This window comes from Mytilus edulis, chromosome 12, assembly GCF_963676685.1.
Source record: "Mytilus edulis chromosome 12, xbMytEdul2.2, whole genome shotgun sequence".
Lineage (NCBI taxonomy): Eukaryota > Metazoa > Mollusca > Bivalvia > Mytilida > Mytilidae > Mytilus > Mytilus edulis.
This window is the reverse complement of record NC_092355.1, coordinates 81,608,605-81,634,457: the sequence shown is the minus strand read 5'-3', so window position 1 is coordinate 81,634,457 and position 25,853 is coordinate 81,608,605. Positions and strand designations below refer to the sequence as shown.

The 25,853-nt window shown below is 32.3% G+C and overlaps 1 protein-coding gene across 2 annotated transcripts in view; it reads right to left on the bottom strand.

The window, feature by feature from the left end:
* Positions 1 to 10,236: 10,236 nt before the first annotated feature.
* Positions 10,237 to 25,853, bottom strand: part of LOC139499212 (uncharacterized) — a 90,630-nt gene continuing 75,013 nt past the window's right edge. For both annotated transcript variants that reach the window (XM_071287889.1, XM_071287888.1), the window contains exons 12-20: positions 25,554 to 25,625; positions 23,480 to 23,741; positions 20,584 to 21,042; positions 19,605 to 19,711; positions 17,088 to 18,323; positions 16,329 to 16,359; positions 15,159 to 15,442; positions 14,224 to 14,251; positions 10,237 to 11,003 (exon numbers count right to left, since the gene is read on the bottom strand). In XM_071287889.1, coding sequence (XP_071143990.1) covers positions 10,699 to 11,003; positions 14,224 to 14,251; positions 15,159 to 15,442; positions 16,329 to 16,359; positions 17,088 to 18,323; positions 19,605 to 19,711; positions 20,584 to 21,042; positions 23,480 to 23,741; positions 25,554 to 25,625 — 2,784 coding nt within the window. In that variant the 3' untranslated portion in view covers positions 10,237 to 10,698. The remainder of the gene's footprint in view (positions 11,004 to 14,223; positions 14,252 to 15,158; positions 15,443 to 16,328; positions 16,360 to 17,087; positions 18,324 to 19,604; positions 19,712 to 20,583; positions 21,043 to 23,479; positions 23,742 to 25,553; positions 25,626 to 25,853) is intronic.

The following is a 25,853-nucleotide window of genomic DNA, read 5'->3' as shown; positions in this document are numbered from 1 at the left end:
ATAGGGGGTATTTCATCTATAAGAACACATTATTACCACCAGAGATATGAATTTAATTGAAAATCCTTTTCTAAAAGGTGCAACGTACAACAAACGTACTATAAGTGAATAGGTAACGAATAGGTAACGAATAGGTAACAGGGTATTAACCGAGCACTGGAACGGGTACATGCGCGCTTATATGGTCATTTCATCTCTAAGAACACATTGTACCACCAGAGACATGAACACAATTAAAAAACGATTTATTTCAAGGTGCAACGTATACCTCGTGCATTAAAAGCAAATAAGGAACGAATAAGTAACAGGGTATTATCCGAGCGCTGGAACGAGTACATATGCGCTAATAGGGGTATTTCATCTATAAGAACACATTATTACCACCACAGATATGAACTTAATTGAAAATTCTTTTCTAAAAGGTGCAACGTACAACAAACTTTTTAAAAGCAAATAAGTAACGAATATTTAACAGGGTATTATCCGAGCGCTGGAACGGATACAAATGCAGTTACAGAGTTATATCACCTCTAAGAGCCCAAATCTTCAACCAGAGACAAGAAAACAATTGAAAATGATGTTTTAAAAGGTGCAACGTAAGATACTTGTACTCGTATTATAAGCGAATTATAAGCGAGTGATGGAACGAATTAAACAAGGTAATAGCATGCTCCGAAACGATGTACACCCTGCTTACATGTTTAACTCCAGCACATTATGTTAGTTTGTGCCTGTCCCTAGACAAGAGCCTGAAATTAAGTAGTTATCGTTTGTTTTTATGTTACATATTTCCGTTTATTTTTGTTTATGAAATACGGCCGTCAGTTTTGTTGTTTGAATTGTATGAGGTTGTCATGTCTGGGCCTTTTATGGGTGACTACACGGTTTGGGCTATGGTCATTGTTGAAGGCCGTACAGTGAACTATAGTTGATAATTTCTGTGTCATTTTGGTCTAATGTGGAGTGTTGTCTCATTGGCAATCATACCACATCTTTTTTTTTATGCAAGGCGCTAACACGGTGATTTCATCCCGTCGAACCAAGATCCATCTTCAAACATACGGACATAAAGCAGTTAAAAGGTAGAACGTATAAAAAACAAGTAAGGAACAAATGCGTATCGAACATGAAGTAACAGGATCGGTTGAGCACAAACACATATACATAGGTCATAAAAAGATCATTTTACCTCAACAAATTTAGAACTATTACCATATGTAAGAGTATTAACAACTAGATTTGTAAATGCTAGCAATAACGGATGGCACCCTTCCCCCTATTACCAGGTGAGCGGCAGCCATTTTAACAATTCCAAAGTCAAAGAGAGCATCTACAGATGTCTAGTAACATTTTTGCAAAGTTTCATTAAGTTTGAACATTTTGAAATTTTTGATATTTTTGCTGTTTCCATGGTTACGGCGGCCATTTTGAAAATTCTAACTTCAAAATCCAACTCTGCCTATGCCAGTTACCATTTCTGGAAAGTTTCATCCAGTTTACTCTGAATTCTTATTTTTGAAATTTTTGATCTTTTTGCATTGTTTCCATGGTAACAAGACCTATTTTGGAAATTCCAACTCCAAATGCCACATCTACCAATGTTGCTTATCATTACTGTGAAGTTTTGAGAATTTTGAAAATTTTGGTGTAGTTTCCATGGCAACATAGTAGTTCCAATGATCGCCAAAATCATCCAACACCTGTATATAGTGGGCACCTACAATGTTTTAAAATGGTAACGGCAGCCATATTAAACTATTCCATGCCATAATTAAAAAGGGGCAAGGATATTAAAAATCAAATAAGTAACGAATACGTAACGAATAGGGAATAGGGAATAGGTAACGGATAGGTAACGAATAGGGAATAGGGAATAGGTAACGAATAGGCAACGAATAGGGAATAGGGAATAGGTAACGAATAGGGAATAGGGAATAGGTAACGAATAGGTAACGAATAGGGAATAGGGAATAGGTAACGAATAGGCAACGAATAGGGAATAGGGAATAGGTAACGAATAGGTAACGAATAGGGAATAGGGAATAGGTAACGAATAGGGAATAGGGAATAGGTAACCAACTTGACGCCCATGTTTGTTGCTGTATATCATATTTGGATTTTTTTGTACATAAATCGGGCGGTTAGTTTTCTTGTTTGAATTTTTCATACATGACGTAAATAGACCTTGTATAGTTCGCAGTGCAGTATGAATTTTACTCGTTGCTAAGAGCCTTATGGTTACCTACAGTTGTTAATGTCTGTATCATTTGGTTTCTTGTGGAGAGTTCATTATTATATTGCATATACTGTACAGAAAAGAAATGTTATACACTCGCACATCAATATATTAAAAATATGCCATGACATATTTTCCACTGGACGTTAGGCAACCATCAATTAAATCAGCCTGATCAACAACAAAGGTAGGCGCATTTTCGTGCAGTTTGTATAAAGTAAAACAAAAAGGTTTTGACTTACAAATCAAGTCAAATAGTTGTAAAACTATTTACACATTTGCATGTCCGTTTCAAAACTAAAAGGAGATTTTAACTAGTCCAAAAGAAAGAAAGAAGGAAAACGTGTACATTTCGAAACATTTAGATATCAATGTGGCAGTAAAACGGGTGTATGCTTTGAAGTCAACTTTCCAAGCTGACAGAAGTATAACATAGTAAAATGTTTCTTCTTACAAAAATTGTTACATGAAAAGGCAGCAATACCTGCTGCTCTGAGTCTTTATCGTATATTTATCAGTTCCTTACACTTAAAATATGGTTTAATCTCTTTCTATTCGAGGTCAAAAGTGAGACTTATATTGCCATTTTCTATTTAATAATCATTAAATGTAAGTCCTAAATACACAATCCGTGAAAAGGAGAAACCATAAATAAACCGACAATCATAAAAAAAAAAAAACTCAATGCAAGCTCATAATGTTAATTTTGAAAAAAACACACTTAGAAAACAATTTACCGACAATCATAGAAAAAAACTTAATACAAGCCCAATTAATAATGAACACAATAAGTATTCAATTTTTAATGATCTATACAAATTATGAATATAAGACGAAGTCGATCATGATTAACGATAAACAAACAAATTAATTATTTTTTTCTACACATTAATTAATTTTATATATTTTGTAAATAGTATTTTCGGAAATAGTGTGGACACCTGTGGTGTAACAACTTCTTGTGTACCAGGTGTCAAATAAAACTCTTCAGTTGTGATTTACCTTACCATCGAATAATTCAAGCCTAATATACATGTTACACTGTGAAATTATGTCTCCGAGACAGGTGTATATTTAATAGAAACCCATTGTGAAAGTATCAAATAAAATGAACTCTGATACAATTTATTAAGTGTTAATTATTTAATATTGGTTTTTTTAATTCAATATCAAATTATGTCTCTTTTTCAATAATACAAATAATACAAATAAAAATTAAAAGGACATTGAAATAAATAATTATGAATGTATGAACTCAAATTATTTCATTAATTATGTTAAATTTAACACTGAAACAGTTAATTTATGCTTAAACATTCAACATTACCTCGAGTACTTTTAATACTTTGATAATAACTCTATTACCCAAAGAGATCTCGCGAGATTTAAATGTGGCCGTGTGATATTACGGGATTTCGCCGAGTTGCCAATCTCTTGTATTATATGTCTCTGTTACTATGAATTTCTTGTTTCAAACAATAAAGGCTGAATTGTTTTTTTTAAAGATTTATTGTACGTTCTTTATAATAGATACATGACATTGGTAATAAAATATATCTGGTTCTTCATATAAAAAAGAAGATGTTGTATGATTGCCAATGAGACAACTGTCAACAAGAGACCAAAATGACAGAGAAGTTAACAACCATAGGTCACCGTTCGGTCACCAACAATGAGCAAAGCCCATACTGCATAGTCAGCTTTAAAAGGCCCCGAAATGACAATGTAGAACAATTGCAACGAGAAAACTAACGGCCTTGGTTTAATTTTATTTTTCATTTGGAGGCTATTCGGGAAGGTTATATCCATTGGAGAGGGTCGTATGGTGGCCTATATTTATTAACTAGTACTCGGTTAGGTAAGAGCAATCTAAAGAAATAAATTCTAACAAACAGTAGGTGAGTTTTATGGTCGAAAATCAATTGCTTTCTTATTATTTTGTAGTGTATACTAGTATACTAGTTGAGATATCCACAGCTAACTTCCCCCAAACGATTTAACCGATTAAAAGCTTGCTGGTACCTTTTTACTTTCATTTCACAAGGGAGTGACCGAGCACCGGTGTGACCTAGCAAACAGAAGATAACCTGTCTAAAAAAAGTCGGTTATATGGAAATAGTCAATTAGTATTATCTTGAGGTAGATTAGCTACGAAGTATATTTATAAAAATTGTGTACAAAGTTCTAGGGCTTTTCTTAGTCGTAGGTTATTTCCGAGTCATTATCTGTCTTCACCAAAAACGTAAATTGGCATTCAAAGGTTCAAGTTATACATTAAAAGTCCGGGATAAAATGTTTTTTATTATGCTTAAATTAGCGGTTCAAATATTGGATTCATCGATTAAGTTGATTCATGTGGTTCTGCAATGGTGGTAAGCTATCTAACCGACACTTTCTATACATTCGTATAATATTTTAGCAACAATTAAATCAATCCTTGATTGCATGGTTAGACTAGTCAGTGATCTGGTGCAGGTATATACTAAATCTACATATACAAAGTTGCAATCAAAGTTCATCTTCCATGAAACTTAAATAATATAAAAAAGAAGATGTGGTATGATTGCCAATGAGACAACTATCCACAAAATACCAAAATGACACAAACATTAACAATTATAGGTCACCGTACGGCCTTCAGACTTAGTTTGAGTTGACAACAAAGAGAGTGGCTACCGATTTCATCACAGTACCAAGTAACAAATCCAAACAAATAAAGAAATCAGCCAAATAAGGCACTTCCAATAAAAACTTGTTAAATGTACAATCTGTAAAAATTAAATGATTGAATGGCTTTAAAGCTTCTTAAGTAAAATCAAAAGATGCAGAGGCCGAATCCTGATCAGTAAGGGCAAGTATGAACAACATATTAGGGTAATGACAGCTCTGATTTTTTTTTTATTGTGATAGGTACGTGACACCACATAGGTTTCTGACACAGAATAAATGTGGTCAAAGAAATGAAAAAAAAACGAAATTGAGTTTTACCTATGATCCTCCAATATCTAAAATTTAAGTGATACTCGGATAGATTCACAATATCAAATTACACATAGATTAAATAAATTCATGTAAAACTTTATACCCACCACGAAGTTGTTAAAATATTTCCAAAAAATTGTGAAAATTGAAAATCTATTAACGTACATGTTTAGATTAAGGAATATCACATATTTTAAATCAAACTTTATAATTATATTGAAGTTGCTAAAGAATTTTATACAAAGTTTTATAACAGTATCGTGTGGGTTAATTTTAAGCAAACGATTGAGGCCATATCATAATTCTCAAGCTTCCTTTAATTTTCACGAATCCATGTGATACAATATCATAGAGATTCATTGACTAATGGTCAAGTTATGATCAAGAAACATGTAAAATCCTTGTTTTGTCTGACTCCATATATCTAAATCATATGATCCATTATCCTCAATAGTAATTCAAACATTCCCTTGGAGTTATGGGACCTTGTGGAACAATTTTATTGAGATCCATAAACTCAGTGACGGATCCAGTGGATGGTTCCGGGGGTAGGACCCCCCTTTTTTTCGAAGATCAATGCATTTGAATGGGGACATATAGTTGCAAACCCCACTTTGTCCTGGGTTGGCACTCCCCCCTTTTTAATATGGCTGGATCCGCGCCTTACACTTATCAACAAGTTTTTGTACTTAAACAAGAACAATATAAAAAAGAAGATGTGGTATGATTGCCAATGAGACAACTATCCACAAAAGACTAAAATGACACAAACATTAACAACTATAGGTCACCGTACGGCCTTCAACAATGAGCAAAGCCCATACCGCATATTCAGCTATAAAAGGCCCCGATAAGACAATGTAAAACAATTCAAACGAGAAAACTAACGGCCTTATTTATGTAAAAAAAATATGAACGAAAAACCAATATGTAACATATAAACAAACGACAACCACTGAATTACAGGCTCCTGACTTACAGACAGGCACATACATCAATAATGTGGCGGGGTTAAACATGTTAGCGGGATCCCAACCCTCCCCCTAACCTGGGACAGTGGTATAACAGTACAACATAAGAAACGAACTATAAAAATCAGTTGAATAAGGCTTAACTCATCAGATAGACAAAAAATAAAAGTGGACTTGTTTTGTCCCTAATTCCTAAAAAGATGGGACAGTACAAGTAACTCAAAAAAATATCCTGACCTTCCTGTTACAATGTATGATGTAGAATCTTGTGGTACAATTTCATATAGAGATCGTTACTCTTATACTCAAGTTATTGGCTGGAAAATAAATGTCTTCGGACAACGACGAACACAACTTATTAACATTATACTACCTTAAACTTTGTTTGGTTGTATGTATACATGTGAAAGGAGGCGGATGATATCAAAGGGTCAATAAAAACTCAAGTCGGAAAGATTTAAGACGTTGCGCACGATATTAGTGTCACTTTGGAAATATAGGTTAGAATGCGGGTTATTCAAATTCAAGCTCTCATCCTATACGGCAATAAATATCCATGTTATGCATATCATTCGAAAGGAAATAAACCATAGAAATCAATAACAGAGATGATTTTGTGTTTTTTCTATTTTTTAATGAAAACTTCCAATTAGCTGCACAACCCGTAAAAGACTTTGTCTTCGCTCTCATAAGATATAACGGACGAAAATAGATTTTAATTATATCAGAAAAATTATATGTCCCGAAGAAGCCATCTGAAGTCATGATTATGTAACTGCGGTTTTATCTTAAAAACATCGTCATTTTCCCCGTGTCCAATAAAATGTACCAATGGACAAAATAACACAAAGAATAGTTCAGAGGCTTTTTATCAAACGAAATTCTACTTTTATCTCAATTTTTAACACCTGTTACCTGATATGGATGGAAAATAAATTTAATTTCCTTTAAAAAAGATGTGATTATAAATTTGTTTGAGTTGCAGGTAGAAAATCCGAAACGATCTCAGATGTCCAATGACATGTCCCCGTAACCGTAATTTGACGTTCGCGTTATAATAACGTGAAACTGTATATACGACTTTTCTTGCATCTTTGGCATAACATAATTTCATGAAATGGTCTGATCTATATAAGTTCCCATTTTTAAATATGCATCAAAATATTGATCTGCTTCGTTTCAAGGATATAAGATGTCGAAATATTTTACTCGGATATTTCATAAAGACAAGGCCCCAGAGAGATAACAAAGAAATAACTTACTAATGACCACACTCCCACTTTATAAAAGCAAGATACATTGAAAAAAGAAAATGCGATCAAAAGTAAGATTTTAATTAACCTCTGCAACCAGATAGTTTCTTTGTTTCCTAGCGTTGCTATCAAAAGATTCGAAGCTATACACATGAATGAAAATTCTCACAAAAATCTTATGAGAAAAAGTACTCTTTAGTCGTGAACATTTGAGTAAAACGTGCAATCTTTTTTTCTTTTTTTCGCATCGACTCATTTAACAACAAATTTTATCAGAGAAATACTCGTATGTCATAAACACTTCTGAAGAATTTGTTTTAATCTGCTGTGAGTAGAACAATCCCTAGTCATCTAACAAAAATTGTGTTAACGCATGCAGAAGAATATCACAGAACAGTTTAGTGGAAACATATGAATGTCAACTCAAATCTTATCTATTGGAACAATCGAATTGTTATAGAAGAGTGTCCACCATGCACGTGTTCTGCACTTTTATTAGAATCGTAAAATAGAATGATATACAATTTGATGAAAATTATACATACATGTAACTGCTATATACAAATATTAATATAATATATAACAATAAACCAGAGTATACTGATTTGTATCACCACAATACAATAGATATTAAAGCAGAGAAGTTGAATTCCTTGTCATTTATTCATCATCCACACGCGAACCTGTATCAGATTTTTTTTTATCTTTACATAAACCTCAGTTTCAGGTATAGAGTTGTGATTTGTCACCATCCACAAGAACTTGCAGTCATCCGATGTTCAGTACATTAGTACTTTTATTATACTTGAAAAACAAGGTATAAACGAAACGATTGAAACCGAAAACATAAAAATAATCAGTTTGCAAACGGTCTTAAAAAAATGTCAAAGAAGATTTGGTGTAAACCTATACTCATTTATATGTTGAAAATGGAAGCGCTGAACCAAAAATAATTTATAGTATAAGAATTTTCATCGTGTCAAAAGATTGTGTTATTGTAGTTTTATATTAAAAGGGTATGAATGTACGTTATAATTATAAACTAAGATATTACAAAAGAGTTCCTATATTAAAACTGGGTGCGCCTGACATTCTTTGTCGCTCATCTGACTCTACACCGGTTGACTCTACTTTAGTTTTGGAAATTGTGTGACAATAGATTGAAATTATAGCATAATCCCATATAATAATTAAGGCCAAATTAAGCTAAGTATTGGCCCTTATAAATAAAAACGGCTTCAAAGACACAAAACTTGGTCAGCACCTCATAAGGAACATACATGCCATGTTTGGTTTCATTCCATTCAGTGTTTCTCCAAAATAAGACATTTGAATGTATTGTCTATAGGGGGCCTATGTATATAAATGATGCACAGTTAGTCCCCATTGGAATTCCAATAATTTGACGATATACGGAATCTCCAAAGCGAACAAAAATGTTATCAAGTAAAAATTCAAGCGCATATATAGTATCAAAGCATATCAAAATGACATACTAGTAGTTCTTTTGTTTATTGCAACTAAAAATGACCTAAAGAGTTTGAACATATGTACCCTCATTCTGACTTTTAAAATGCCCAGTTATTTGTCGGTTAACCGCTATTTTTTCGTTGCTAACGTGCAATCAAGTGTAATATGCTTTAAAAATGCTGCGTGTTCAGCACTCGAAACATGTGGGCGTTTGACAGACAACTCTACAAATTGGGTTGTAATGATTGACAATAAAATAGATGAATGGGAGGAGTAAACCACTCACAAAATAGGTTCAGCGAAAACCTTATCCACCAATCACTTATTCATTTCGAATAATAAACTGATTTGTAGATTATCGATAGATTAAAAGTGATTAACCCTATAAGATAGCGATTGACACATGAATATAGCGGTTAACCAATATATAACTAGCGATTAACCGACAAAAATAGCGGTTAACCGATATATAACTAGCGGTTAACCGATATAAATAGCGGTTAATCGGTATAAAAATAGCGGTTAACCGATATAAATAGCGGTTAATCGGTATAAAAATGGCGGTTAACCGATATAAATAGCGGTTAACCGGTATAAAATTAGCGGTTAACCGCAATATAGTTAGCGGTTAATCGATAAAAATAGCGGTTAATCGATAAAAATACCTTTTGAACCAAATGGTACACCATATATTACCCATATCATTGGGAACTTACACGGTACGAACATACCCAATATAGTTATCATATTACCCATATCATTGGGAACTTACACGGTACGAACATACCCAATATAGTTATCATATTACCCATATCATTGGGAACTTACACGGTACGAACATACCCAATATAGTTATCATATTACCCATATCATTGGGAACTTACACGGTACGAACATACCCAATATAGTTATCATATTACCCATATCATTGGGAACTTACACGGTACGAACATACCCAATAGTTATCATATTACCCATATCATCGGGAACTTATACGGTACGAACATACCCAATATAGTTATCATGTTACCCATATCATCGGGAACTTACACGGTACGAACATACCCAATATAGTTATCATGTTACCCATATCATTGGGAACTTACACGGTACGAACATACCCAATATATTTATCATATTACCCATCGGGAACTTACACGGTACAGTACATACCTAATATAGTTATCATATTACCCATTGGGAACTTACACGGTACGAACATACCCAATATAGTTATCATATTACCCATATCATCGGGAACTTACACAGTACGAACATACCCAATATAGTTATCATGTCATACATATCAAGAGAGAAATAATTATACAAAAAGTCATAATTTTATTGTTCAAGTAGGTAATGAACCATGATAATGAGGTTAAAGATAATGGACATTTGACAGACAGTAATGTTATAACTTAAGGCAGCTATATACATCCAGGTCTTATACTTTCTGTAATTGTAAGCTTTTAAGAAGTTAGCTCGAGGTGCCGTGGCCGTATCATTATCATCACAGAAGTTGTAGGCTCGATAAAAAATTACGCCAAGGACAATGGAAGATAGAGAGTTATCTCGCTGTCCTCGTTCTGCATCATTATATGCAGGAAAGACAAAAACAAGTTAAAAAACTGAAATAGAGAATGGGAACAGGGAATGTGTGAAACAGACAACAAACAGACGGATGAGCAGAAAACAGGTCTAGGCCACCAATGGGTATAGTTTATCTAAGAAAAAGTATTATCTCTTCTATAAAGTGATAACTTTTTTCGTACTTGAGCACACCAACTTATTCAACACAATATGTTTTCTTTACATATTTGAGTCCTTTCACTGCTTGAACACGTTTTAAAGCTACCATCAACCAGTAAATTGTTGGCTTCTTCCCATCAGTCTTTCTCCATTTCATAAGAAGGTCATGTATTTGACCATCTAAATCCCTTTGAAAATTGTACAAAGTCTTACTGATGTCCACACTGGTAAGACCTAGTTCAATACCAAAGTGAACAACGCAGTCACCTATTAGGTTCTTTTGTGTCAAAGCTTTAATAATGTCTTCTGATGGAACATCTTGAAGGCGACTGTGAGATTTTACTGAAAGAGGTTAACAAATAAATAAATTTATAAATAAAAAATCAATTAATAATAGTATGAAAACTGTTTATATATAACTTATCATGGAGGAAAAAAGATAAAAAGAAGAATGAATTAATAAACACCTATTTAAATATTTTAAGCATAACAACTTATATGTCATACATTTATGTAACTTTGATATTATATTTCTCATTCACAATTAGAATGGTAATACTTTAACTTGTAACAAATGTTATTAACTAAATGTCCGTGCCACAAGTAGAGAAGGATCTGCATTCTGTTCTGGAGCACCTAAGAACACCCCATATTTTTTAGTTGTGGTCATTTATCTAAGTAAATTTTACAGACGCAATCATGAGTAGCTTGACCTTAATTGACTTTTTAAGAAATGACAGTAGATATGTTGATTGTGTCTTAACCAAAATTATTTTCACGAATGTAAAATTTTCGAATTTCAACTTATATTAGCAAATGTGTAAAAGTAGTTATTTAATATTTCTGAGCATCTGAGATCATCATTTTCTAAAGATGCTTGTTTTACTCTGTCTTAAATTTTTTTATATTTTGATTTTCGGACTGTTTTTTGTCTTGTGGTTATATTTGATTGGTAACCATGGCTTTTTCAGTTTGTGTTTGACTTCCTTAAAAAATCTTTATACATCGTCCGCATCTTTTAATTTAACTCACTTCATCTTAAAATGTGTCATGTAAAAATTAAAATCACAAAAATACTGAACTTAGAGGAAAATCAATTCGAAAAGTCCATAATCACAGGGCAAAATCCAATAACAAAACGCATCAAAAACGAATGGACAAGAACTGTCATATTCCTGACTTGGTACAGGCACTTTCAAATGAAGAAAATGTATAAATAATGCAAAAATTTCAAGTACATACACCATTACTAAGGGTACGGAAATAATTTCTTTCATTAGTACTTACACGTTTAAGTCCCGTTTAAAACTGACCTTGATTTTTTAATCAAATTGTGTAAAAAATCAATCCATCCCCCTTTTTCATTTAGTCAAATGGTCGTTCCCTAACTGCTAGAAAAGTTGTTCGAAAATTTGAATTCGGTTCTACGTAATGAACTTTTAGATGACATATAGTTTACAAGTTTGAACAAATCTTATGTACAGATAACTAAACAAGGTGTATAAATGTGAACAAATTTAATGTGAAACTAGTGTACATAACATCAAACCAAATGTAAACATGTTTACTGTACACGGCGTTTGGTGTGAACACGGCCTAAGATTTGAATCAAATTTATGTTAAAGACATTCATTTCAATGAAATCCATTGATTTTATATAAAAAAAAATATCTTCAATGCTTTTGAAATAGTGTCTTCTCGTATGCTAGTTCGCCGATATCTCTTGTATTACTTCAATAATAACATATCGCAATGATGCAAGACAAGATGAAATGAAAGGCAACTAAACCTGTTATGACAAGAGAATCAGATAAATAAATGGGTCATATATATGTAGGACTCTAAAGTGCAATGGTACTCTAAAGTGTGATGGTCACGCTAAGGTAGGATGGTCACGCTAAAGTAGGCTGCTCTACGCTAAAGTGGGTTGGTATCAGACGCTAAAGTGCGATGGTTGTTTGTTTTATAAGTGGATCAGAAATCACACTAAAGTGCGATGGTATGACACGGTAAAGTCCGATGGTGTAACGGGAATGTGGTTTAGGCAATGGTTTTCGTTTGTTGCTGAGTTCCTATTACTTTTTCGTTTATTGTTTTAATTATATGTCAAGCCTTAGTCTTCCTCTTGAATTGTTTTACACTGGTCATTGTATAACCCTATATAGCTTGTTGCGGCATGGGCCAAGGCTTTACGTTGACGGTCGTATGATTATAAGTTGCATACATGAACGACATTTAGGAATGAATGATTATTTTATTCTACATCTTCTTATTTGTTTATCTAAAGTACGATAGTTGTCCAAAAGGTGTAATGGTTACACTGCAGTATAGTTAGTACATCTGGAATTTAGTGGAAGTCGTTTTTTAATAAAATAATATGTTATGAGACAATGCCCTGTGTTAAAGGTCATACTTAAAATTGCATATTTCAAATAAATAAATTTTGTGTATTTGCTGTCTTCTGATTGGTTAAAATTATTAGTTTTATTTTCAATGTTATCAATTCTGATGGCGACACGCCCACTCTGACATTGTGTATTCATACGCTAACATGTGTGTACGTTGTTTTTGTCAAGATAAATAATATACATAAGTTCTTTGAGTCTTATTTTTGATAGAAATTTATTTATAATGAATGGCAATAATTTATTTTGATTTTATTGAACCATAAAACTAATTTTTGACTCTTCACATTTTACATAATCCGCTTCGCGGATTATTCAATGTGAAGAGTCAAAAATTAGTTTTATGGTTCAATAAATTCAAAATAAATAATAGCCATTCATTAATTACATCAGGTCGAAAATAGATAGTTGTCGTATTGGCAATCATATAGTATGATGATAATTCACATCTGTTTGTTAAGTTGCTGTCTAATTGACGTATATTCATTATTTAACAGAAATAACAAACCATATTGTATTTTTTTTTTGTATTGAATAATTCAATTAAAAAGTAACTGTTTTGGTTAAAGTTATTTCTACAATTTCACAAATTAAGTTAACCTCTGTCAGCAATGACCAAAAAATCCAGATTGTGACCATTTGTTTTTTTCTTCTCTTCTTTCTTTTTTTGTGAAATAAAAATCCTTAATCTGGACAAACATTCTCGTCATTATGCTGTCGAACGTTGTTAACGTCGATACATTTGCAGAAAAACGCACTTCAGCGTTTCAAACCATCGAACTTTAGCGTAGGCCATCGCACTTTAGTGTGACAATCTCATTTTAGCGTCCTCATCGCACTCTAGAGTCCTACATATATATCTGTGTACCTGATATATGTCAAACTTGGTACAAAACATCTTTAAAACAAAGGTCAAAAATAAACTTCAACAAACAAAAAGTGATAAGCAGCTTTGCTATAAAACAATTCCTCATATGAAATATGTTGATTATGTTATTTATATATAAAACATGTTAAATAAAATCCTTACAACGTACTCGGTTTGGTATATTTTCAATATGCATGCATTTATTCATCAGCCTTATCATTACAAGAACATTTTTTCATATGAATTTGAAATATAAAACAACAACATTTATAGTTGTAATTGAACATACCCATTAAACTATGGTCCTCTCTTTGTACCTGAAAATTGTCATTTTTACAATTGTTATATGATATATGTAACATTTGTAATGAAGTAGTTGTTACTTTATAACATCTGTTTTAAAGTTGACAAATACTAGGACACATATATTTATGTTTATTATTCATAATTATATATACAATGTATATGTATTTGTTAAATCAAAACAAGAAATACGATGTCAAATTGACAACAAAATGTGTAGTCTGCATTAAGAAAGCATTGGTAAAACAATTCTTAAGGCATCACATGGGAACAACGTGAAATGACATTAACCTATCAAGCAAGGACTCACTCCTGAATAATATATGAAGATTTAGGCCTCGATTTTTGAGATCAATAAAAACGTAATACGATTTGGAAAAAATCGTTTAAAGTACTTTAAAGTAATGAACAGGAACGACAAAGTGTCATTTTCTAATCAAGCAAGGACTCACTCCTAATTGTAGGCCTCGATTTTTGAGATCAATAAAAGCGTAATACGATTTGGAAATAATGGTTTAAAGTACTTTAAAGTAATGAACACAAACGACAAAGTGTCATTTTCTAATCAAGCAAGGACCATAACTCTTGAATGAAAAATCTATATCGTCAATATCGACCCTCACCCGATTCTATGATTCATGTTCAACCCAAAATCTATATCGTCAATATCAACATTCACCCTGATTCTATGATTCATGTTCAACCCAAAAGCTATATCGTCAATATCGACGTCACCCGAATTCTATAATTCATGTTCAACTCAAAATCTATATCGTCAATATCGACATTCACCCCAATTCTATTATCCATGAGTAACCCACAATCAGTAACCAAATTTATGTCTGAAGAGAGTGTAAACGCCCCCTCCCCCCCCAAAAAAAACCAACTATAATAATCAAAAGAGCAGTTGATTATACATACCTTGCAAAGATAATGTTTTCTATCAATAGCTGTCAGTGCTCTCATCAATTCCTCAAATGTTGATATTGATTGGTCAATTTCTGCCTTATCCCTCCATTTAAACAGCCCCATCAACATAAAATTCATTGGATTTGAGAAATAACAATGATTCAATTTTTCGTAATCAGATGTGCTGATACCTAGATGAATCAAGAATTCACGAAACTCATCAATCCCCATTATTTGTGCTAAATGGACGAAATGATGATCATTTGGTTCTAGGAGTAGCATTTCTGAGCCAAGACCTTAAATAAAAGAATAATGACTGTTGCTAATATGATATGCCATGATGACTGACATCAATATTTAGATTTGCTATCTAATTTTGTTATATACCAAAATGTCTATATCTTTATCTCATCTCATTTAATCCTCTCTATCTACTTTATATCTTCGTGTAAGACTTTGTTCATATCTATCAATCACAGCGGCAACATTTGTTTCATTGAACTCACAACATTAGCTAGACCGTCCTCATTGCAGTATTATACGGAGTATATACCAGTCGGTTGTAAATAAAAACAACATAGAAACTATCTTCAGGCAGAGAACATTTATTATTACATTAAAGATACTTACATCAGAGTAAAACGCTCTTGAAAATGTATTTTAAAGAGTTGATTTTTTGTTAAAAACCATGTGTAGTTGAAACATACATGTCTGTTCTTTTAAAACATCACATATAAATCGTCCAGATAACAAAAGCACCAGTGAGTTGTAGGCTGTTAAGGTGTTGTTTTAAACTACCGATAAGGTAACCGGTTGGTTAATAGAGCAAACAATAAATCGATGACAATATGGTTATTCAAAATTATTACTACTGAAATGTATGTACCAATACAATATTTATTTTTTTAAATGTGGATTTGAAATACAATAATTGTTAGTTTAAAGAACGTTGTGAATGGTATTCGCCGCTTTTATATGCATTCTTTACAAATGATTTATTGTTCTGAAAGAATTCAATCAGTTAAATGTCAGATAATAAAAGAGATAATATATTTTCGATTTTCAATTGTTTAAGTTATTGTAACGAGCCACAGTTGTATGCATTATTTTACTAAAATCTGCTACATACTCTAACTACTATTCATTGAAAAAAATATTATCAAAAATATTGTAATTTATTACCATTGCAGTTTTCGTCACAAGTCTCTTTTTTCTGAAATAAAGAGATACATATATACATTAGGAATATCAGTAATGTTTTGCATGACTATTTTGTTGTTGACTATTTTACAGGACTGCTTCTTTAGATTTCTAATTTTGTGTTTTGGTTTTACTGGTATAATTTCACTTATCTTGCCACTGATGAGTTTATCAATTTTTTTTTCGTTTTCGATAGTTTTCTAAAGATAATCAACCAATTTTGAAGCAATTTAATTTTTTTACGTTGGACTCTAATATGCTATCTTTTCCAATATAACCAATGACAAGACGGGAGTTATGTTAGTTATACTTTACTTTTTATAAAATCAGGAGCATGTAAAAGAAAAAATTAACCAAGTATAAATGTATCTTATTATGGTAACTTTTGATTTCTATCACGATCATAAAAGTGAATTAACAAAAATACCAAACTCTGAGGAAAATTCAAAATTGAAAGTTCCTTATAAAATAGCAAAATCAACAGATAAAATACATAAAATGAATGTATAACAACTGTCATATTTCTGACTTGGTAAAGGCATTTTCTACAGATCTAGATTTTCTTCATATTTCGTTAAAGCAATCTAATAAGTGTTTGAAATTTGCTGAAATGTATTAACACATCAATCAATCTGTTTTACAAGATACATGTCAAATTCATTTTTCCTAATTTATCCTCAATAAATTCAGTCTTATGCAGTCAGAAGATAAAGATAATAGTTATAAAAAAGTGTCACTGACCTTATCAAAAACCCAGTTCAGAGAAATTTTGGTTTTATGTTCTATTCCATTCTTGCATATCCAAGACTTTCTTGTTTTAGCATCACACAATGGAAGTAAGCACGTTTCGCCTTTGCATACTTCTCCGACCTCTATTTCAAACAGATCTGACATAAAATGGTGACTTTGTTTACCAAAACAACGACGGTAAAACTGAAGAATTCGCTCAAGTGCCAAAGTTAGGCATTCCTGTGTTGTTGTTGCTAGATCTGGTGATATGAGCTGCTTTGACTCGTCATTTATGAGGTATGCAAATATTCTCTGCCCTTTAACATGAATTTGAAGTTCATTTCTGTTGTCAGCATCCATAATTGCAGCTTGAAAATAAAGACAAAACCGAGAGTCTTCTACTTTCAGAGGCCAGATGCTAATAGCAGCCCCTATAAGCTTGAACGACAAAGCAGATGGAACTACTGTCTCCTTCAGATGATAAGCTATGCATAGTGTTTTGTCGTCTGTTGCATTTCTGCGCATTTTTTGTGGAATATTTTCCTTCACAATGCAGGGTACTAGAAAAAAATCTGCAGCAACTTCTGTTTCACTGTATCTTTTAGGTTCTACAAGGATATCTAGATGGAGGAGGACTTGCACTATATATTCCTTTGTTCTGATATCGGTCAAAATTTCCTTGAAAGCTGGTTGTGACCAAAGAGTAAAAAGGTCTGTCTTCTTTAGAACTCCAGTAGATGATAAATTTTCAAGTATGTCTCGAACAGGTCCTTTTTCTGGCCAAAACATTATGTCTGTAACGAAGGCTCTCAGGATATTGACCATTGCTGAAGGTTGAATGACAATGAAATCTCTCAAAGCAGGTTCATCGAAATACAACAGCTTTCCGATTGAGTGCTGAACAAGTAAGAAATCGTCTACTCTTCTTTCATTTAGAGCAAATTCATTATTAGATTTGTTTATCTCTAAAAGTCTCTTCTTTGTTATCAACTTTACTCCCTCTGCTCTCATATCTGATATCTGTAAATCAAGAGGCACCCAAACAATCGGCATTTGTTGTCCCCATGTTGACTGCTGAAATGCGATATCAACTAATGTATCCTTCATGCGCTCAATATCTTGGTCTGCTGCATCTGTTGCATTCATGAAAAAGACAGTGTCATACATGATATGCTCTTGAAGCTTGTGTGAGGAAAACATTTTCCGCAGTTCTTCTTTGAATTTAAGCACCAGTTTCTTTTGCTCATCCTGTCAATCATAACAATGAAATGGTTAAAAAGTAAAGTCACAAAAATACTGAACTCAGAGGAAAATCCAATCGGAAAGTCCACATTCAAATGAAAAAACACATAAAAACGGAGTGAACAAGAACCGTCATATTGCTGACTTGGTACAGGCATTTTCAAATGTAGAAAATGGTGGATTAAACCTGGTTGTATAGCGGTAATAGCACAAGAAAACAAAAACAAAAACGTAAGTAGGAAGTTTGCAATCACAAAAAAGCTTTTTATTTCTATACAAAAATCATTTGGAGAGGGCTTTTCTTATAATCCCAACATATTTCATAGAACCACTAAATGTAATCAACCGAAATATTTTGAAACACTGTTAAACAATAACAAAACCTATTTTTTTTTCAGATGACTCAAAATTTCCAGGTTAAGCTTTAAAAACGTACATTGTATCTCAGATTCTCGACCATGTAAATGTATTTTATCCTCTTGACAATGACTGCCAAGTTGGTTACTGCAAACTATTTTGAAGTGAATCCCATTTCTACTGTTTCCCACCGATATAACCAAAAAGTATCCCAAAACAGAAACCTTATTGTTTTATCAAAGTGGAAAAATTAAAGCGAGAATTCATTTCAATAACCATTACTTGATCGAACGACTAGGTTTTCAATGCAAAGTCATGATTTTCCAAACGATTTTTTCATTAGTGTTTAGTGTTTTTTTCCTAAACTGTTGACTCAACATTGATTCAGAGATTTATTATAGTTTTCCAGGGAGTGCTTACAAGCACTTATTTGACAATAATTTGTCCACTTATATCTATTTACAAAATTTTCAATGAAATACCGAACGCAAAATCTTCTAAATAAATTTCGAAAGATCTTGTTTGCTATACATCCGATCTTCAATAACAAGTAATTGAAAATTGTAGATCAGTGGATGCATAAGGTTTGTTTCCATTTGACATAGTTTATGTAGTTTAAGTGGCATTGACTTTAATATAAAATTATAACAGATAATCTTTTTTAAGACTCAAGAGCTACATATATGATTGCATAAAAAGGCTGTATTTGGTATATTAAAATTACATTTAAGTCTTATTTAATATGACAAATATAGGTTGGGCCCTTAATTTAAAACTTGGCCCTTGACAAAAAAGAATTAAGTTCAGTGCCTGATTGTTTCAATTGTTAAATATTTAAAAATATGGAGGGAGAAACAGTTTTGTCACTGAAATTTTGCATATGTGTGTTGAAAAGTAAGACGGAAAAAGGAATAATAAAGGCAGACATACCTCTGAGAAGCTATCACTATGAGTGGCCGCAAACAAAATTCTTGGCATTTTATCTTCAGTTTTGTTACAGTATGTCAATACAGAATTAATCCAATGCTCCAGAATAGCTACAACAGTAAACCAAGTAATAAAATGTTTCCAAAAGATTCACTTCATTTCAAATTGCTTGAATTTTCATTAACAGTACAGAGGTTTTCTAAACCTATTTCCTGATTTTTCTGCAGACTTCTCAATAATATATTTTATCATGATGGATATATATAACTGTATAAAGCTTGCCATTTTAGCCATGATTACATTGATTCAAATTCATGTTACTTTTCTTCTCTTGAAAACTAATCAAATAATTGGTTAACTATAGTATTGAAATACAAATATTATTGATTGCTGCAGATGCGCTTTATTCTTAAAATAACATTTTGCTTATCATTCTGGATACAATACATTTGTTTCATATAGTTTGAAATTTGACTTAAAATAGCACAAATAAATTAAATGATTTTTCTTGTTTTGTAATGTCTTAAGATGGAAATATTTTACAGCCTTTCGCATTAAACTTTTGATTATTATCACTGTTTCATTTCCGTAGATCGATTATTATCAGAATGCAGTGGAATAAATGGTTAAACTGTCTGAGTTATTCTTCTCATCTCCTTTAATTTGCTAGACACAATCTAGCTACTCTAAGACTGAAGAATTTGGACTAGGAATCATGAATGACAACACTGTTGACAATATATCAATCGTGACTGCGAAAAGTGTGAATCAAACTCATTTAATAAAAGTTTTATGAACTCGGTGTTTCTGTATTGTAAATGTTATAGATTCTCGATCTCCTATATTGGCCCTTCAGTATCTTGTTTAATACAACTAACTTCGAATCTATATCAGGGTCAATACAGAAACGTCCAATTAAATAAATTATATTATAATCTCTTAGAGTATTTTGAAACCCAATTGTCTATTCAAAGCGACTTACATGCTGCTGTAACATCTCCTTGCGGATATTCTTCTAATTTTGTATAAAGGCCTTTACGTCCATCAAACATCAGAATGAACGTTCCCCTGTGCTGGATAAATAACTGATGGGTCATATCAAATGATTTTTGTCCACCAAAATCGACCAGATCTGATGGTGCTATATTCATGATATTTGTACCTTTCTTAATCTTTTCCAATAAGTCATCTTGAATGGAATTAGCAGTATGGATTGGTGGTTCCTTGAATTCTTTTGATGTCTCCTGATTGGATTTCGATGACATGCGTTCCTGGTTTGAAGGACCCAGATTTATATTCGATAGATCTAATTGATTTCCCTTTGTTTTAACATTAGACTTTGGATCACCTGGATTTTTTTCTATACTCTCACCTTGCAGACTTGGTTGTTTCTTTAATTCTGGATTCCCAAGAAGTAGTTTTGCTAAAACATCACCACTACCTAACAAGGTTAAAAATAAAAGGAAGAGGCATGAGAAAAGCAATAATTTGACCTTGGACATTTAAAAATAAAAAAATAAAATAAAAAATTTAAATAAATGTCAACCTATTCTTGAAAGCCTTACAAAATAATTTTATTTTAATGACACCTAGATATTAGAATAACTGAGTTCAAATTTCTACTGTGTTGCACATAATTTATCTATCCAAGGGAATTTTGGATCCTCAATGCTCTTCAACTTTGTAATTGTTTGGCTTTATAACTATTTTGATATAAGCGTCACTGATGAGTCTTGTCGACGAAACACGCGACTGGTGTAGTCAATTTTAATCAAGGATCTTATTAACTCCACTGGGTCGATGCCACTACTGACCGACGTTTCCTCCCCGAGAGTATCGCCTGCCCAGTAGTCAACACTTCGGTTTTGATGTTCCGGAACATATGAGTATTTTAACCATATGTGAATGGTCAAGTCAATATACGTATAATGATACATACATAACAGTCATCCGGAAATTTTGGAAATATCTCCCCAAGTCGACATATTGCCATTCAATTGTCATAACAAATCGGTAATGTATAAAGGGTGTTTACTATACTATAGTGACTAGAGAGTAAAATAAATACATAAAACTGGTTAATTTTTATCATTATAATATAATATTCTGACCCTTGATATTGTCTTTTTATTGACGTGACAACCAGAAGGTTCATTCCTTATGAAGAGATAAATATTAACTGTAAACTTGTTGATTATCCTGACCATACGCGTACGGTCGGACCATATGAGTACTACGCGTATGGTCGGCCATATGCGTACTAGTATATACCAGTACAGTCATTACAATACGCGTATGGTCCAAATACTCATATGGTCCCGAATATTGACATGAATATCAATTATGTGGTTATTTTTTCAAATTTCTCACAAAACTAAGGATTTTTTTTTCCAGGCATTATAAGATTACCTCAGCCATATTTGGCACATTTTTTTTGAAATTTGGATCTTAAATGCTCTTCAACTTTGTTCTTTCGACACTGATGAGTCTTACGTAGACAAAAAGTGCATGTGGCGTACTCAACTATTATCCTGATACCTTTGATAACTAATAAAGATGAAATTTGAAGGTAAAAAAAAAGCTTAAATTTAAGTTTGGTTAAATTTAGAGAGGTACATGTACCTATAATTATAATATTTAAATTTGACAGCAACAAAATAAACTACCAAAATAACCTAGCAATGTGTAAGATCAATAGATAATTAATAGATAATTAATATACATGTAGCTGTAGATTTTGCTGAGAATTCAAGTTGAATTAAAAAAAATATAGAAAGACAATATAACAATCAAAACCAAGGAGTAAACAAAGACTCATAAAACAAAAGGACATTTACATCAACAGTTATAAATAATAAATAAGAAACAACACCAACTCTACTAAAAACCGGGAGTGAAATCAGTGAGGTGCTCCGGAAGGGTAAGCATTTCCAGCACCGTATACAGCACCCGTCATGTTATTTTTTTGTTCAGTTCGTTAATGACCTAAGGTTACTATGACTGAGGATGAATATCAGATATGATTTCTGACACACTTTTGTCATAATGGCCAATCAGCTCATGATGGCGACCATAAAATTTCTCGAGTGATGACCTTAATTTGAGTGATTCATAGCCCTGTCTTAGCAACTTTTGAGAAAGTAGTATTCCTCGTTCAACAAAATCAACGTACTTTCAGCTAGCTCTAGAGTAACGTATCAATTGAGACACATATACTCTATATGCCGATGCTGGGGGATGTTGCTACACAGAAATGGAAAGTTGACTATAGGAAAATTAAATCCATCGCGTTTGTCATAAATTTTGGTATTCAACCTACCATCAGTAGTCATTTCGAGAAAAAAGGTCTAAATATGAAGCAGATTTATCTGTGTCTGTAGTATCTTTAATTTCAAGTTCACTTGGATACATTAAATGTAAGTGATCACTGAATCTATTATTATTAAGAGACAGTACATCATCAATATACCGAAAGGTGAAATTAAAAGACTGGGCTAATTTCTTTTCTCCTTTCTGTTCAAGCCCTTGGATAAATTCTGCTTCATAGGAGTATAAAAACAAATCTGCAAGTAGAGGGGCTCAATTGGTACCCATTGGGATTCCAATAGTCTGTTGGAAGAACAAACCTCCAAATTCAACAAAAATATTTAAACTGAGACGAGACATGTCGAGGCAGGACGAAAAAGGCCAAGACTGGTCGAGAACATATTTAGACTTTACCACAATTATCAAGTACCTAATTAGATTTATTAAGTAAAGTAGATACTAAAGTTCAGTACTGTCGATATTTTGTCAAGTCATTGATTGTCAATGAGCACAAAATATGGTCTTTTCAGACTGTAAGCAGATTGTTTAGTGGTAAAACATATAATACAGACCTTTTTCCAATGGAATCATCTTTCGTTGTTGTAAGTCGATGCCATTTCTTCCAAAATGAATAATTAGTCCATCAGTTGAAAACCACGTCTTTGGAATTTCCTCGCCAATAAGAATACTTGCAAGCGACGATTTTCCAATGTTACAAGGCCCAGACAAATAAACCCTGTTTTCATAGGAAGCAAATGTTCCGAGAGCTACAAGATCCTGGAAGTCATTTCTATTCAACTGTCTGAGTTTGGTCAAAATGGGATCTGTCATTTTCTATGTAATTAACAGAATTAGTCTATTAATTTATGTTTATCCTGGTCTTAAGTAACTACGATAAGTCAATATAAAAAAGTTGTAGCTGTCTTATAATATTGTTTAACAAAGAAATAAGAATCACAATTTGCAAAGTACACTTTATTTATATCTTCTTTGATCATAAGGCTCTGAAACTATTACGATTTTTTAATACAACCTAGGTTTAGAACTATTGGAATGCTTGTAATGACGGACATTTATTTATACGGGAATCAGTTATTATGTTCTGAATGTGAATAACCCATTCTCGGGTTTCCATTTATTTATTTTAGAAGTAAAGTGGTTGTTAAATGTTTTGTTTTATTACTGTCATTTTCAATTGATATGGTTAAGTTATTTGGGTAAACCAAAAGGTGGCAACTCTATCAGGCAAAGTTAACAATTTCAGGCTTTTTTTTGCTGTCAATTCAAACGTTTTTATTTCCACATTTTCACACATTTTGTTGTTTTGGGTTTTCACAACTTTAAGTAGTAGTCTATAAAGTATACAATGAGTGGTTTGAAAAGAAAATACTATCAAATAATAAAAATTAGCAACATAAAACTTAGATACTAATAACATTGTTTGTACATTGACTTAATTATTGATTATGTCCCTTGTGGAAATCCATAAAACATTTTTTTTTAAATATATGTACTTTGTTTATACAGAATCATGTTTAAGAACAACTGAAGAATTTATTGTAAAGATTAATTAGAAAATAACTGTATTGTATGATAAGTTTGGCTTACGTAAAACGAAGATTTTACAAATTGAGGTTACCTAGTGACGCGTTATACAATACAGTTATCTCCATTCTATTTCAGCAAATGAAAATAAGTACCATTTTGAATAAATATTTTGCATAAAATGATGTAAATGGAAAAGTCTGTGAAACTAGTGCATTGACTTTAGCAACTAAACAATGTGATGTCATATTAATACCCACGATGTCCAACATACAACTCTAGAGGTATTTATACATTTCGTACGCTTCATAATGATTCCAACGTTGATAAAAAGAACATTTGCAAGCTCAAAATGTATCTTTCGTGATTATTTTGTGAGATATAACATAAATGTACCAAAAAATCTTAATTCAAAATGGTGGCTTTCTTAGTTACAGACTAGTAGAACGTGGAGTTTACCCCTTCAAAATAATTGTCAACGTCCAATGAAAACTCTCCTTAAAACGAATTGCATTAGAATGTTATTAACCGTTTGTGAAGATGAGCTTTCTGAGCTTTAACGGGTCCTATTGATTTTTATTTGCTTAAATGTTTAAGATGTTTTGCTTTCAGAAGTTGAAGTCTCTTTCTAACCTGATTAAGGAAGATCAGAAAAATATCTTTGACACATTGAAAACAGTATCATGTTGTTGTATGAAGGTCTTATAGAAAATGTGTTTATTGTTCATAAAGCTGGGAAGGAATCCGACTTAAAAGGGTGTGAACCAGTTAATGCATATTATATTTCTATATAGGATTAAATCTAGAAAGAGGTTACCACATTGTCATCGCAATGTCAATAGCAACTGTATGGTGACTACAGGACCCACAGATACCTCAAATATCATAAAAAAAAATATTGTACTTTCATAATTTTACTTTTGTAATGAGAAATTTTAACTATCAGATGTAAACGAAAGTTTACCCTTCTGGTTAACCTTACATGGTTTTATGTGTTTTCCCTTTTTGGTGGTATTCTGTTTTTCAGCTTTTACATTTATTTAATTATTTTATATCAAACTATTTAAAGTGTAAGCATTTGCATTTTAACACTTTAATTACTTCTAAGTATTCCATCACTTCTTTATATTGCCCCTCTTTTCTTGCTGCTGCTAGATCGTATGGAGTATTACCCTGAAATACAGACACATTTGTATATTGCTTTCGTCTGCTAATTACAAAGAAGACTTTTGTAGCACATATTTTACAATTAGTAGCAGCTGAGTGATGTTGTATTTCATCTTAACAATGCTAACAAAATTATATTCCTACATTAAATATAACTGATTAGACAACATTCAGATTATTTTTCAAAATTTTTTCAAGACTTTAAATTGGCTCTTATATATATAAGCTCCATCT